This window comes from Colletotrichum abscissum (assembly GCF_030869225.1).
Source record: "Colletotrichum abscissum strain IMI 504890 chromosome Unknown Scaffold_57.1, whole genome shotgun sequence".
In the NCBI taxonomy this organism is placed as follows: Eukaryota; Fungi; Ascomycota; class Sordariomycetes; order Glomerellales; family Glomerellaceae; genus Colletotrichum; species Colletotrichum abscissum.
The window spans coordinates 1-14,912 of record NW_026850500.1 but is presented as its reverse complement, the minus strand read 5'-3'; the positions used below and the strand labels follow the sequence as shown (position 1 = coordinate 14,912).

The 14,912-nt window shown below is 51.6% G+C and overlaps 6 protein-coding genes across 6 annotated transcripts; 2 read left to right on the top strand and 4 right to left on the bottom strand.

The window, feature by feature from the left end:
• Positions 1-895: 895 nt before the first annotated feature.
• CABS01_14694 (uncharacterized protein) lies at positions 896-2,509 on the bottom strand (the record flags this gene model as incomplete). Its single annotated transcript, XM_060548032.1, has 1 exon — positions 896-2,509. One exon carries the CDS (start codon positions 2,507-2,509, stop codon positions 896-898), a length of 1,614 nt encoding a protein of 537 aa, XP_060392971.1.
• Positions 2,510-3,162: 653 nt separating this feature from the next.
• Positions 3,163-5,350, top strand: CABS01_14693 (primary-amine oxidase; the record flags this gene model as incomplete). Its single annotated transcript, XM_060548031.1, has 2 exons — positions 3,163-3,265; positions 3,369-5,350. 2 exons carry the CDS (start codon positions 3,163-3,165, stop codon positions 5,348-5,350), a joined length of 2,085 nt encoding a protein of 694 aa, XP_060392970.1.
• Positions 5,351-6,095: 745 nt separating this feature from the next.
• CABS01_14692 (uncharacterized protein) lies at positions 6,096-6,245 on the bottom strand (the record flags this gene model as incomplete). The annotated part of the gene is made up of 1 exon (XM_060548030.1): positions 6,096-6,245. One exon carries the CDS (start codon positions 6,243-6,245, stop codon positions 6,096-6,098), a length of 150 nt encoding a protein of 49 aa, XP_060392969.1.
• A 947-nt stretch (positions 6,246-7,192) lies between these two features.
• CABS01_14691 (adventurous gliding protein Z) lies at positions 7,193-9,802 on the top strand (the record flags this gene model as incomplete). The annotated part of the gene is made up of 1 exon (XM_060548029.1): positions 7,193-9,802. The coding sequence occupies one exon, from the start codon at positions 7,193-7,195 to the stop codon at positions 9,800-9,802; it is 2,610 nt and encodes an 869-aa protein (XP_060392968.1).
• Positions 9,803-10,347: 545 nt separating this feature from the next.
• Positions 10,348-12,263, bottom strand: CABS01_14690 (uncharacterized protein; the record flags this gene model as incomplete). The annotated part of the gene is made up of 2 exons (XM_060548028.1): positions 10,348-11,675; positions 11,738-12,263. The coding sequence occupies 2 exons, from the start codon at positions 12,261-12,263 to the stop codon at positions 10,348-10,350; spliced, it is 1,854 nt and encodes a 617-aa protein (XP_060392967.1).
• A 1,075-nt stretch (positions 12,264-13,338) lies between these two features.
• On the bottom strand, positions 13,339-14,760 carry CABS01_14689 (uncharacterized protein; the record flags this gene model as incomplete). The annotated part of the gene is made up of 2 exons (XM_060548027.1): positions 13,339-13,745; positions 13,812-14,760. The coding sequence occupies 2 exons, from the start codon at positions 14,758-14,760 to the stop codon at positions 13,339-13,341; spliced, it is 1,356 nt and encodes a 451-aa protein (XP_060392966.1).
• Between the last annotated feature and the right edge of the window lie 152 nt (positions 14,761-14,912).

Here is a 14,912-nt window from a genome sequence, read left to right as displayed (position 1 = left end):
TCTTCGGAATCTTCTTTTGTCAGGAAAGTGTGCAGCTCGTTACACACCAGCGCCGCTTCGAAAGTCCGTTGGATAGAAGATTCAACGGTAGAGCTCACCACGACGGCTAACAATATCCAAATAGATTCTGACAAGCAGACTATTTCACTAAGGCAGTACGAGCGACTTCACATTCAGCAAGAAAGAATGCCATGCATTGAGGCGCCAAACGCCTCAAGGTACTTCGCATCCTCCAGCCTCTCGACCATGCTCCAGTGTCAGGTGGCAGGGACTCTTCCCGGTTCCGGGCATAGTTCAGAACGTTATCAATGTGGAAATTGTCATTAATATGTAGCAGTACTATCAGCAGAATGGCAGTCACCCTGCAAGCGTCTCGCAAGACATTCAGGAGTGTTGCCCGTTGGTAGAGATGTAAATTCGTTACAAAGACATCAAGATAAGGGGACTGTGCCAGAGTGACAAGACTGGAAGGGCTCCGTATCTAGTCTCAGAGAGGCTAGATTCTTGGCCAAGCTTTTGCGGCGGGTCTGCATCAATCCAGAAGCGGCTAGTTTTATGGCCAAGACTTTAGCCGAGAGCGCCAGCATTTGGCATCTGGGGAACTGCGAATTCATCCACTTTCCGGCCCATATGTTCACCCATTCGTGTGCGTTCTGAGAACTTGAAATGCACCCCTGCTTATCACCTCGATAGATGCAAACGATAACCTCATTAATGAATACTCTTGTCAGTGAGCATCCGCCTTTCTGTCAAGTACTTGCGTTGGCAAACCGGTGTCGAAGTAGCATACGGGGGTTGTGGGGTAGCATGAAGTGAGTTAGATGAAGACTGATTTGCTTCTCTTGATTCGCAACTATTTCAACATGTTTACAGATAACAGCGTAAGTATAAAGGTTCAGTCTCTCTTTGTGTTGGACTCAGCCGTGACTTCGGGCTGATGCTCAGCCGTACCATATATGACCCGTCCAGCAATGTCTTCAACTTGCAAATACGTCTGCCTTCCTTTGATGAACCAAAAGCCAATGCTGAATAAGAGGATAATTCCAAAGACAGCGATAGCATAGTTCATGTCAGCGATAGCTGGGTTGGGCTCGGCGGGGAAAAAGAAGAAAACAGTCGTAATCAAGCAATAAACAATCGAAACCCAATTGATGACAGCCCCATATCGACCAAGACGGAATTCCGCTGGGGGCAATTTGTTTCTCCCAACCAGAAGAAGCGTGAGTATGGGAATAGCGTAGGATATCGTAAGGGCAATGGTACTGACGCCGACAATGGCCTCCAGAACTGTATTGGAGAAGGTGTAAAGTAGACCGACGAGACAGATGATGATTCCTTGTAGCCAAAGCGCGCGAATTGGTGCCTTCCAAGTTTCGTCCACATGGGAGAAGTAGGGACTCCACGGAATTCCTCCGTCGCGCGCAAAACTCCATGTGAGTCTGGACGCTGTCGTCAAGACAGTGACTCCCTGGCCCAAGCCATTGATGATGAAAAGAGCAATAAGGACGGCTGCCCCTTGCAGCCCAACCGTGCTTTTGACAAGATCCATAAAGGGGAGGCCTGTTGTCGGGTCGAGGACCTGTTCGAAGTCTTGAATGGAAAAGAGACAGACAACCATGAACAAGAATCCAGTACCTGCACCACAAATAATAGACAACCAGATGACCCGGGGGATGTTCTTTCGTGGTGCAGGTATCTCCTCTACGAGATGGATGGCGGCGTCGAAAGCCGTGAGTCCGTAGGCGCTCTGGACGAGGCCCATGAACCACACGATACCATCGCCCCATCCCGTGCGATTAATCCACGCTCCGAACACAAACGATGCGGGTTGGAAATGGAGTCCGTCCCTGGTCCCAACCGATATGAGTAGGGCAAGTCCGAAAACAAAAAATAACCCGGCAAACGTGATCCCAACAAAGTTGTTAAAAATGGGGAGAATCTTGTCCCTTCGACAAGAAATCATATTCAAGAGAGTCAGGAGTATTGTCGTGCCAAGGTAAACCAGAAACTGGACCCAGCCAGTTTGAGGTGCCGTCGAAGTTTCGTCGAAAAGCAAGTTCATTCCCAAGATGAACTCGGTCATAAACGCTACGGTGGAAGCTGACAAAGTCCACCATCCAAAGGTATTGATCCAGGCGCAGAGGTACGACAAAAAGCGCCCAGCTGAGGTAGGCCATAACCTTGAGACCCAGTATGCCTGACCCATAGCCGTTGGCATACTGCTGCACATCTCTCCTAGGGAAACGCCGATGCAAGTATTGCAAAAAGTGACCAAACACAGGCCCCAGAGGATGGTTATCGGACCACCGTTGGTGAGGCCGCTGGCCAGGCTTTGTGCAAAAACTGACCAGGTGCCTAGAACGACAAAGGCGAGCGACAACATGCTCCACGTGTCGAATTTGCGACTGAGAGCTTGCGAATGACCAAGTTCGGCGAGATCTACTGCATCTTGAGCTGCCTGATGCGACATCGTTGAGGGCTTCAACGTGGGACCTTGCTCAGCATCCATATTGATCGCGTGGACAGGGACGCTCGTGAGGCTTTAGACAACAGAGGTAGAAGCAGGGGAAAAGCTTGGTTGAAAAGATGAGATTGTGACATTCTCTTGTGGTAGTTCGTTGGCGTGTCTCGGCCAATACCCTCTTTCACGGCAGTGCACTACTTCTTATAATTATTTCCCCTCATCCTGATGTCGGATCTTCCCCCTTTTGGAGTCGATAACACTCGGAGTGAGTGATTAGTGTTGGCATATAATAACAACCTAATCTTTTTGGGGCCGGAGATACGCATCATCCGGGTAGATTCATCTACTGAGGAGTGGTCGACTCGTTATGCCGGTAACTCATGGTTCTCTCGCCCCCACCAGCCGGGCCGGTCCCACTAGTCATCAACGACAACGAGTCTAACAACATCCCTTGTCCCGGTCATCCCCGCGTGCGTCAGAGATCTGGATCGTAAAGCTGATACCCATCTGACCAAAGCTTGAACGGGCCGGCGAGCAAAAGCCCCAGTGGACTTCGTAGATGGCACGACATTTTACGTAAATACCATTCGTCAGTCGAGCGACCATGGGTATAAGTATAGCCGTTGTCTCTCAATTCTAAGACGGCGTTAGAAGCCTGTGTTCGCCCCCCTGTGCTTTTATACGATATTTCCGTCAACATGATCAAAGACACAACTTCTCTTCCTGGTTACACAATCTTCCATCATGAAGAAGGCGACCAAGCTCCGGACTTGTCTAAGCAAGCAGTGATGCATCCTCTGGGTATGTCAAAGTCTTGATTTCTGACGTACGGCAATGCCTGCGTACCTGAGACGGTTGCTGGCAGGTTCAATTGCGATATTGTGAAGCTAATGTAATATTCCAGATCCGTTGTCAATCGACGAATTACGAGTTGCTGCCAGGCTCATCCGTGAGCACAGAAACGCTGGTTCGGTCAAATTCAATTGTCTGACTCTACGTGAACCTACCAAGAGCGAGTATGCAGAGTTCCGTGCAGGGCGAGGGCCGCGACCCGAACGGCGTGCCTTTGCTATCATACTGGCAGAGCGTGGTTCAAGCAAGGTTGCCGAGGTCATTGTCAATCTGGCCAAAGGCCAGGTTGAGACCTGGAAAGCAGTATCGGAGGTCGCACCGACCCTGACTCTTGAAGACCTCGACGTTACGGAACGAGTTGCCCGGCTGAACCCCAAAATCATTGAGGTTTGCCGTGAGATTGGCATTACCGATATGTCCAAAGTGTTCTTCGACGCCTGGGCCATTGGATTCGACCACCGTTGGGGGTTTGAACGGCGTCTGCAGCAAGGTCTGCCCTACTACCGAAAGTCATCAATGGATAACCAGTACGCACACCCCTTGGACTTTTCCGTGGTTGTGGACACCGAGACGGAAGAGGTCCTCGCTATTGACGTTCGACATGTCAACGGAGAACGGACCAAGGTCCCGCTGGACGAACACAACTACCTACCAGACTTTATTCAAGAGTCATACGATGGCACCAGGCTCAAGCCTATCGACATCACCCAGCCGCAAGGCGTTTCGTTTCGCATGCAGGGGAACGAGCTTTTCTGGGCGGGCTACAAGATGCATATCGGTTTCAATTACCGGGAAGGCATCGTGATCTCAGACGTGCGCATCCACGACCAACAACAACAACAAGATCGAACACTGTTCAACCGCATTAGCGTTGTCGAAATGGTTGTCCCGTACGGCAACCCTGATCCACCACACCAGCGGAAGCACGCCTTTGACGTTGGTGAATACGGCAGCGGCCTTATGACGAACTCGCTCAAGCTTGGCTGCGATTGCAAGGGCGAGATCCATTATCTCGACGCAGTCATGACGACATCCAAAGGCGAACCAGCAATGATCAAAAACGCGATTTGCATCCATGAGGAGGATAACGGACTTCTCTACAAGCATACGGACTTTCGTGATGGCAGTGTTATTTCAGCCCGTGATCGGAAGCTCGTCATTTCCCAGATCATCACGGCGGCCAATTACGAGTATGCTTTCTACCATACCTTTACTCTCGACGGCACATATAAACTCGAGATCAAGCTCACGGGCATGTTGAACACGTATTGCATGCACCCATCCGAGTCGGCAGCTCCGTACGGCACCGAGGTTGCGTCCCGATTGAATGCCCATAATCACCAGCATATCTTCTCGTTGAGAATTGATCCCGAGATTGATGGGCGAAACAATTCAGTGCTACAAAGCGACGCGGTACCATCGGACGCGCCCGTGGGATCACAAGAAAACCCCTTTGGCAATGGTTTCTACTGCAAAAAGACACCTTTGCGTACTTCGGAGGAGGGTGCTGCAGTGTATTGCCACGAGACGAGTCGGGCGTGGGATATCATCAATCCGAATAGCATCAACCCTTCAGCCAAAAAGCCGGTTGGGTACAAAATCATCAATCCCAATTGCCCGCCTCTTCTGGCCAAACCAGGAAGCATGGTGTACAAACGGGCGGCGTTTGCTCGCAAGAGTCTTTGGGTAGTGCCGTACAAAGACTACGAGCTTTTCCCGGCTGGGGACTACGTCTGCCAGTCGACGGGAGAGGAGCATCCGCATAACCAGACAATCGTGGATTGGGTGGCTCGGAACGAGTCTATCGAAAACACAGATATTGTGTGCTACATTCAATTTGGTCTCACGCACTTTCCCCGGACGGAGGACTTCCCAATTATGCCAGCAGAGCCGGTGAGCGTGATGCTGCGGGCGTCCAACTTTTTTGAGAAGAACCCAGGACTTTGGGTACCGCCGTCGTCGGTGTGTGTCGATCGGACGTCCAAGGATGCATTCTGCGCCAATGAGGGGAAGCGTGGTTGCGCTCGGTTGTGAGGAATGGTATCCGTACCCACACGTTGATACAGCGTGTGAAGACTGGGGAGAAATAAACAAGGTGGAAGACATATGGTTGAAATTGTCGTATTTGGATTTGTAGAAAAGCGCAGTGTGGATGAATGTCATTTACTCACCCGAAATTTGGTGTTTGGTGACGCTTCTAATGAGAGTCCGGTGAATCGCACAGACGGTGGATGAGAAGGGCAAGACGGAGATTGTGACAAGGGTTGCGTGATGTGACCGACAGTAAGGTATCCGTGCCGCGGGCCTTATGTCGAGTCCGTCATCCAGGCGGTCTGCAGAAGATGCATAGGCTTGGTACCTACGAAGTAGCCTACCTAGGTACCTTACCTCAGTAGGTAGTATGGTAGCCATGGTCCAATTGACATCTTTTGCTTTGGAATTACAAGTGAAGAAGGCGGATGACGATGCTCGAGTAAAGCGATGCCGTGACGCGTTGACGTGCTTATCTTCAATGAGTTGGCATGTCAGGGGTGTATCCGTTTCTACATAGTATATGGCTGGATCGTGACGTCCAACCGGGCGATTGCTTGGGTGCCAATGACTCAAGTAAGATCTGACCATGTGGATTCAGTGAGATGTTCCGCAGAAGCAGCCGCAGCCTTCGCTGAGGTATTGACGGTGGGAAATTGCATGAGAAGATGATGAGGGGGACGACTCAATTGCTTTACATGTGCTTGAACTTCTCTTACTAAGGTATGTAGGTATTCGTGGACCGTACCTAAGTAAGCAGGTAAGGTACCATGCGATGTACGGAGGGGAGACCCCTCATGCCCAAGACAAGGTAAAATAGCTTCATACCTGAGGCAGCAGATATTTCCCCTCTTCTCCATTGGGTTCTGCCATCTTCTCCCCTCCGAGGCAGAAGCATTGAGGGAAGGTAGTCACCCAAGCACCTTCCCAAGCTAGACTGAGTAAGTACGAATTCAGACAGAATGTGTTTGTTTATATCCAATGGAAGGTGTCTATACGGGACACACATTGTTTCTCTTTGCCGCCGCCATGTGCCAGTACCACCTGGAAAAAAAAAAAAGAAAAAAAAAAAAAACTTTGCGCCCAACGGTAAAGAAACAGCAGTACGGAGTAATTAGCAGCCATTGAGAGGCCCCCACGTCTTTGGCAGGAAAATCCTTGACGGGCCCGTTGGTCAATGGTCACACAATGACAGGTCCCTGAGCGCCCAAAGTGTGACCTCAGGCCATACAGAGGTATCTTTGTGGACTGTGGCCTGCTAGATAGTACATCCATGGGGATGCCGCCACTACACCCAATTAGAATAGCTTGAGTGGGCCCAACGGCCGGGCTGCCAATAATTTGGAGGGTCCAAAGCAGGGGTCCAGCCACTTAGAAAGCAGGTCGCTCATTTCCATCACCACATGAACGAGTGAAGCAGCAGGTGCAAAACCAGTGACCCACGATAACGGCCCAAAAAAAATACAGAAAGAGCGATTGCCATGTAGAAAAAAAAAAAAGAGCACCCTGGCCAGGCAGGTGCTATGCTGTGCAGAAAATCCCCTTGACCGCCTTTCTTTGTTTACCTTGCCTCACCTTTTACCGACAATTCCCTCCCGGTCCTACTATCCCGTACTCCTCCTCCTCCTACTCCTCACCGTTGCCTCACTCCCCCAAGGAAACCTCAAGGAAAGTCGACTCACCGACGTTCATGGGTCTTGCCTGCACTGCGCCATTCCCCCAAAATCTTTAACCATTAACCAATCTTATCCCATCAACTGCCCTGCCCGCCTCTCTACCTTCCCTCGACTGAACCGACAACAGGCCCCCCTTCCCCTTAGTTCAGTCTGACGAGAATTCTCCATTATGGGCAACGTTGTCTCAGTCTTCTCACCCAGCAACGGTCACCAGCTTGAGGGCTCTGCTGCAGAGCTCGAGCAGAAGCTTGCCGACCGTGAGGGGACCATCACTGTCCTCGAGGAGGACCTTTCCAAGAAGGAGAAGCAGTACACCTCCCTTTCCGAGGAGGCCGAAGACTTGCGCAAAAAGATTCAGGAGCTCGATGCCCAATTCACATCAACCAAGCAAGAGAACAAATCTCGCATCGCCACTCTCGAGTCCGAGCTTGCCACCAGCAACGACAAGATCAACCACCACCTTCAGGCCAACGGCGACGCCAACACCCAGCGCGCCCAGGAGCTCGACAACGCGAACAAGAAGCTTGCCGCTCTCCAGGAGCAGCTCGATAAGGTTCAGCAGGAGAAGAAGGCTCTTGAGGATGATCTTGCCGCCGTGAAGGAGCAGCTGGCCGAGGCCAAGAAGGAGCGCGAGACCCTCGAAGTCTCCCTCCGCGACGAGCTCAAGGCCCTCCAGGAGCGCCTGACCGATGCCGACCAGGCCCGATTCACCTTGCAGGAGACCCTCGACAAGATCAAGGCCGAGGCCGAGTCCGCGAACAAGTCCCTCGGCGAAAAGGTTGCTGCCGTTACCACCCTCGAGGGCAAACTTTCCGACCTCGAAGGCCAGCACTCCAAGCTCAAGTCCGACACCGAAGCCGAGCTCGCCACCGCCGGCAGCAAATACACCGCCCTTCAGGAGGCTCTCGACAAGCTCAAGGCCGACACCGATTCCGATCTCGCCGCTGCCAAGAAGGAGTTGAGCGATGCCCAAGAAAAGTTCACCGCTCTCCAGAAAACCCACGACGATCTTCAGAGCGGTTCCAGCGCCAACGTATCTGCCGCCCAGAAGGACCTCACCGATGCCCAAGAAAAGCTTGTCGCTCTCCAGTTGACCCTTGACCAACGTAAGACGGAAGCTGATGCGGACCTCGAGGCCGCCAAGAAGGAGCTGCTCGACGCCCAGACAAAGTTTGTCGAGCTCGAGGATAACCACAACAAGCTCAAGATCGGTTCCGAGGAGCAGGTCGCTGCCACCAAGAAGGAGCTCACCGAAGCGCAGAACAAGGTTGCCAGCCTTCAACAGACCCTCGATGGCCTCAAGTCCGACTCCGCATCCGTCTTGTCGTCCACCCAGAAGGAGCTTGCCGACGCCCAGGAGAAGCTTACTGCTCTCCAGCAAACCAACGACAAGATCAAGGCTGAGGCGGATGCAGACCTGGCGACTGCCAAGAGCTCCCTCGCTCAGAGCGAAGACAAGTACGCGAAGCTGCAGGAGTCGAGCGCGGCGGAGCTCGAGTCAGCCAAGAAGAGTGTTGCCGAGTGGGAGGACAAATACAACAAGCTGGAGCAGTCGCACAAGGATGCTCAGTCTGCCTCTGGTACCGAGCTTGAGTCTGCAAAGAAGTCTCTGGCTGAGTCCGAAGAGAAGTACACCAAGTTACAGGAGATTCATGACGCCGAACTGACGGCTGCCAAGAAGGGCGTTTCCGAATGGGAGGAAAAGTACAGTGGCTTGGAAAAGACTCAGAAGGAAACGCAATCCGCTGCCACCGCAGAGTTGGAATCCGTGAAGAAGAGCTTAGCCGAGTCCGAGGACAAGTACAAGACGCTGCAGGAGGCGCAAGCACAGACCCAGTCGGAATCCAGCGCAGAGTTGGAGGCTACCAAGAAGAGTGTTGCAGAGTGGGAAGAGAAGTTCAACGCTCTCAAGCAGACACAGGAGAAAGCCCAGTCTGAAAGCAGCGCTGAAGTTGACGCCGCCAAGAAGACTGCTGCCGAGTGGGAGGAGAAGTACACCACCTTGCAGCAGGCCCAGGAGAAGGCTGCGTCTGACTTCAGTGCCGAGATTGATGCCGCGAAGAAGAGCGTGACGGAGTGGGAGGAGAAGTTCAACGTCCTCAAGCAAGCACAGGAGAAGGCCCAAGCCGAGTCTAGCGCTGAAGTCGAGGCCGCGAAGAAGAGCGTTGCGGAGTGGGAGGAGAAGTACAAGGTTCTCCAGGAGTCGCACGACAAGGCACAATCCGATGCTGGATCTGAGCTCGCCTCCATCAGGCAGAGCCTGGCCGATGCCGAGACCAAGCACAAGTCAGAGCAGGAGTCCCACGAGAACGCCAAGGCCGATATTGAGGCGGAGCACACTACCACAAAGAAGTCTCTCTCTGATCTCGAAGAGCAGCATGCCGCTCTGCAGCAAACTCACGACAAGACGAAGACCGAGTCAGCCGAGGAGTCCTCGCGTTTGAGCAAGGAGCTGGCGGACTTGCAGAGCAAGTATGCTGACCTTGAGAAGTCTAGCGAGAGCCTCAAGAAGGACGCATCTACTGAGTTGGAGAGCGCTAAGAGGGAAGCTGCCAGCTGGCAGGAGAAGGCCGAGAAGTCGACCTCTGCTGTTGACTCATTGACGAAGGACCTCGAGGACTCCAAGAAGGATCTGGCTGCCGCCGAGGCGAAGCACGCCGCCGAACTGCAGAAGCTGCGTGAGGAGCTCACAAAGGCTGCTAGCGTTAATGGCGACAAGCCCGCCGCCGAGCCTGCAGTGGAGGAAGCCAAGCCCAAGGAGGAGGCTGTTGCTGCATAAGTGTTACTGGAATTCCATTGATGACTGGGAAGATCTGTGTACAAAGGTGAAGGGCGAAGTCGACCAGGCCCCAGGGGAAGGACATACACCAAACCGAGATACCAAACAAGAGTGCCACGAAGTTGTACTTAATAAACTAATCCCCCATGAACTAGATACGAATCATGACACGTGAATTGACTTACTTTGCCTCTTCAATGACCATACGATCCGATGCGCAAAAGACCCGCGATGTTCGTGATAGTGTGCCAGATCTATCTTCACCATGCTCTTGTGTCCTTGACACATTTCCACCTCAGACTGCCTCGCAAACAACTGAGCAGATGACAAGATCTACTGCTCAATTCCACCTTTCATCCAAGTGAGTCTCAAGCATCACAATCGTAATTATTGAAGGTATGAACACTGGCATTGGGCATCGTTTTCGTCACTCGTCTCCGCCGAATAGACACTGGCTGTCACTGCTATACGTTTTCAAGACTGAAAGGTTCAATTCCATCTGATTGCCTCCTCCTAGGCATTTCGATCGGTGCTTGCTTGTAGGCTTACGGCAGCTCGAATATCCGCGAGTCGGAAGGAACAGAACTTGGGCCCTCATTCCCCCGGTTGGTCATCGAAGACGCCTCATCAATGAAGTCTCTCTGATTACTTGGACGTTGATAGCTGGTGAATTGATCCAAGCTTGGAATCGAACCCAGCATCTCGAAAACTTGAACTTGCTCAGACTCTCGCTGGGGTACTACATTATCCTGGAATTGTGATACATGGCTACCCCGCAGAGAATTGATAGAAATAGCCTGCGAAAGCGGATGAGGAGCCCTCTCTTGGGCGTAACAAGCGAGATGGGCCCGTGACGGCAATGATTGCTGTTCGTGCGTCAAGTCTGTATTGAATGCCTGGTCTTGTAGCCGACGAGGCTGAGATGGAGAGTTGAGATGACTGGTGACATCCTCGTTGCGATATATGGGACTATATGCGCGAAAACGGCCATTTGAGACGGCGTTTTGATCATCCTTAGCATCTAGAGGAAAGGAAGCAGGATATGCAACCTTGGGGTTCTTTCCTACATCTGGCGATGATGACGCATCTGGAGGGTTGGACTGGTGGGGGCCTTTACGTCTGTGTCGACCTAGTTGTGAAAACGATGGCGACGACCACGAGCGAAACTGACGTGCTGAAGATGAGATAGGCGCGGAAGCCGAAGAGGGAGATGAAGTGCTTCGTGGTGATGTTAAGTCCTGAATCATGCCTGGAACAGGCGGACTGTCAAGGTTCCGATGATCGAACTCCTCAGATTGATGTTGTTTACGGAATGACGGCGGTTGTTGCCTCTGGGCTGTATTTTCCAAAGACATTGCTGAGGTGGATCGAACTACCAATGTGGTCTCCGAGTTGGAAAACCCGGGTGTTCCACGCATAGACGACAAGGAAGACACCACGGAGGCTGGTCGATGGAGATGCTCAGCACCAGGAGACCACGGTGACATGGATGTAGATGCGCTCGACACAGATGGCGTTGATGATAAAAGTGGTGTCATGTTCGCATAATCTCCGAACAAAAGAGAAATTCCGTCTCCATCAGACAAATCTAGGACTTCGCCTCCTGTTTCCTCATATCCAAGTATACTCGGCGCATCTTGATGTTGGTCGAGGAGGTGCTCGGGTATGTCAATCTTCGACAAAGATGAAGAAAGGAAGTCGGAAGGGAGTTTAGGACAATCTGTAGATACAGGCAGAGGAGATAGAGCCGAGTACACAGTAGAGGGGCCGGAGGATAAAGCAAAGAAGGCCTGACTTGTTATTGAATCGGCTGGTTGACGCTGCTCGGGGGGGTTGATATCGCTTGAATAGGCCGGTAATGAGGTCACGGATCCTGAGCCAACGTCAATATACATGGTGGATTAAGTTCACAAAGGGGGACAGTGGGTACGGTACCTGAGGTATTGGCCTTCCCGATCAAGTCCTCCAAGAGTGCAACGTTGTCAAACAACATCGTCGGTTTCTTGGAGGCATCATCATCGCCATTATCGCGTTCCGGGGTTGGCGCAAGCAGCGCAATCTGTCGCAGGAAATTCAATTCTGCGAGAACGGAAGCATGATGACGACTGATGACCGGTCTTTGTGCTTTGAACTGTGCGGAGTCGAAAAGAATCCAGGACAGCCTACTCCTGAAGGGGGTCCTTCCATTGTCCAGCCGAGGGCGACTCTTTTCCACGATCTCACAGACCTCGACCAAGCCCTTGTGTGTTGTTTCGACGATGCTGTTGACACGCTCAAGGACTTTGGGGCGTCTCTGAAGAAGGGGCAGCAGCTCATTGCGGATTTCGATAAGATACTGCAAGTCGGTGTGGCAGGTACGCACAAGTTCTAGGCTGTTTCTGACTTCTTGTGGGACTTGATCCAGTTCGATACCAAAGAGAACAATGTAGTAAGTTGCACGTAGAGCGCTGAGGGGATCCATAGAGAAACGCCAGTGCTTAACTTTGCATGCACTCGACCGAATGTCAAATCAGCAAGCTGTTGAAGATGTAGCAAATCATGATCCAAAAAGACGCTTTAGAAAAGCTAACACGAAAGCAACAGAACCAGGAGGGTTACCATAGACTGTGTTTCTTGCCACTTCAACACCACATCAGCGAGACAATGTGCATAATTGAGATAACAGAAGGAGCTCTGTACCGAGCTCGACCGTGATCATGGACCTAGCTGACGCGACCCAGGTCTTCTTGTCTAGCAGCACAAAAGTAAGCAAATGCATAGGTAGTGCATGTCCTAATTTTGGAGGGGGCGTATTGATTGCTGGGGCCAAGCTTTCGCCATAGCAAGCAGGCTGCGGTATGAACCCACCGCCTTCAAGTACATGGTATCATGCTTCTCGCGTGGATATTCTGCGTTTGCGTTGGAGGGGATTCGGTGATGTTACCCAGAAGGCTTCCTCACTTGCCTATGTGTCGTCTGTGAACCTGGGCAATCAGTAGTCACTAACCGACTTAAGTAGGACACTCCGCTGTGGCATCATAGGATGCAACAAGACGAGCCCCTATCTTCAATCTGCAAGTGCCTGAATATGAACCATCAGGCTGGGGCTGAATACGGAGTTAAAGGCTAGCTAGGCTATCTGAGCCGTGGTGAAGGGGGTGGGGTGGGTAGATGCACTCACGGAGAGCCAACATGCATGTGGCACAGTAATTAGCGGTTGGGCTTTCTCTCTTGGGAATGTGATGAACAGCCTGATTGGTGCTTGGAAAAAAAAAGCAACACATTTTGAACCAACAGCACAGTCTTAGCGCCTAACAGTCCATGGGGTTTCACCAGGGTCAGTGTGACGGCACGACTTTTCTAGGGGTAGAGCAGGCTGAGCTGAAGATAGCTCACACAGTCAATATCCACATCTTCATCTTACAACTTGCCACACTACAGGGTCCTTTTGTAATTTTCCCCGCCTGCATGTTAGTTTGAGTCATGTTACTGACTTGAAGTAAGTAGCTTGCTTGTGTCGATACAGTCTGCAGCCAACCGGACCAAAATCTAACTGCCTAAACTTGTGTTACCACAGGCGCCACGACCTGATGAGGTGACCGATACAACTTTCCATCCTTGCCACTTAACTTATCAAGACCAGGAAAAACGACGAGCATCCGGACCCCCGAGTTTCTTCCACCCTGGCCATACTTGAAATGCCAGTCGCTGGGTTGTGACATGACCAACCAACCAAACTTTGCACATTCCAGAATGACCGCCTGGAGGTGTTCCGTTTGCTCCTCTAGTCTGGTCTGGTCTGCAGGAACGAAAGGCCTAAGGAAGACCTGAAGAGCTGCGGTGAGATCAGCAGCATGCTGAGCTGCCGCCGAGTCTGGCATTGAAAGTGGAGTCCGTTGGTTGCGACTTGGGTGCAGTAGAAACGCCGATAATTTACGCCATTGTGACAACGCGAGCATTTTCGCTAGTTACCAAAGTCAGCTTTGCAAATCTCAGTGATCTGGGAGGCCTGGAGCTATCAAATTCTCACCACTAGAGTTGTCGTATTGGGTATCCCTTGGGACGGAGCGGAGAAAGTTTGTCACTGGTTCGGGAAGCACAGAAAATCGGCCCCCTGAGGGGAAGTCGATACTGTTGAGAATGGCCGTGGAAACAACGTGCTGAAGCCCGACTTGTCGACTGACCGGATTGGCACAGATAGCGGCCACGCTTTCGGGAGTTGACCCTGGAGTCTGGGGCAATTCCAAGTCGCGAATGCTCGGAACTAGTGAAGCCGAAGAGTGCAATGGTTGTAGATGGTAATGACTCTCAATGTGAGACCGTACCAGTTCGCTTAGTGAACGGAATTCGTCGCCGATTTCCTTGTCGGGAGTTGCATCTAGGAGGAATTGGTGGAGGTCAACATCCTTACTTGACTGGCCAGAACTAGGCTCTCCGTAAATCTTTGACTCCGTTGTCAGCACGAAATTCTCCTTCTTGATATTCTTTCCATCTTTCTGGTGCTTTCGACGCAAAATCGCTAGTGCCACAATTGCCCCGATCAGAAGGCCGCCCAGCAGACAACCTACTGATGCCCCGGCGATAGTCCCAGTAGATATACCGGTCGAAGATGGACGAGGACAATGCGTCGAAGCACTTGAATTGGTCGCTGGCTTGATGCTAGTAGTATGAGCTAAAGGATACTCAAAGATAGTAACCGCCACTGCGATGGGTGCTTGTGCAGCTGCATTTGTGTATGGGGTAGCCGTGAAAATTGTGTTGGCTACTTGGGTAGGTGTGCCTCTGTCGATACCAGGCTGGGCCCCAGATAATGTTAAGGTGATTTCTGCAAGTGGCAGAGCAGGTGTGCTGAGAGTCGGCGTTGAAAGCTGGCTTGATCCAACTGAGGCTGGAAAGGTTGATGAGGTAGCAGATGCTATACTTCCTGAAAGGCTACCAGCCGCCGCAGCTGAGTTTTGCGTGGTGGAAGAATCAGACATCTTGACTGCTGAGAACAGACTGTCAAGACTAGCATTTTGGGAACACATCAAAAGTTATCCAAGGTAAGTACTCCGTAAACACACATTCGTTCCCGTGGATATCTTTCAATATCCGTACATGTGCGAGCCATTGTTGTCTATAATTAAGGTAC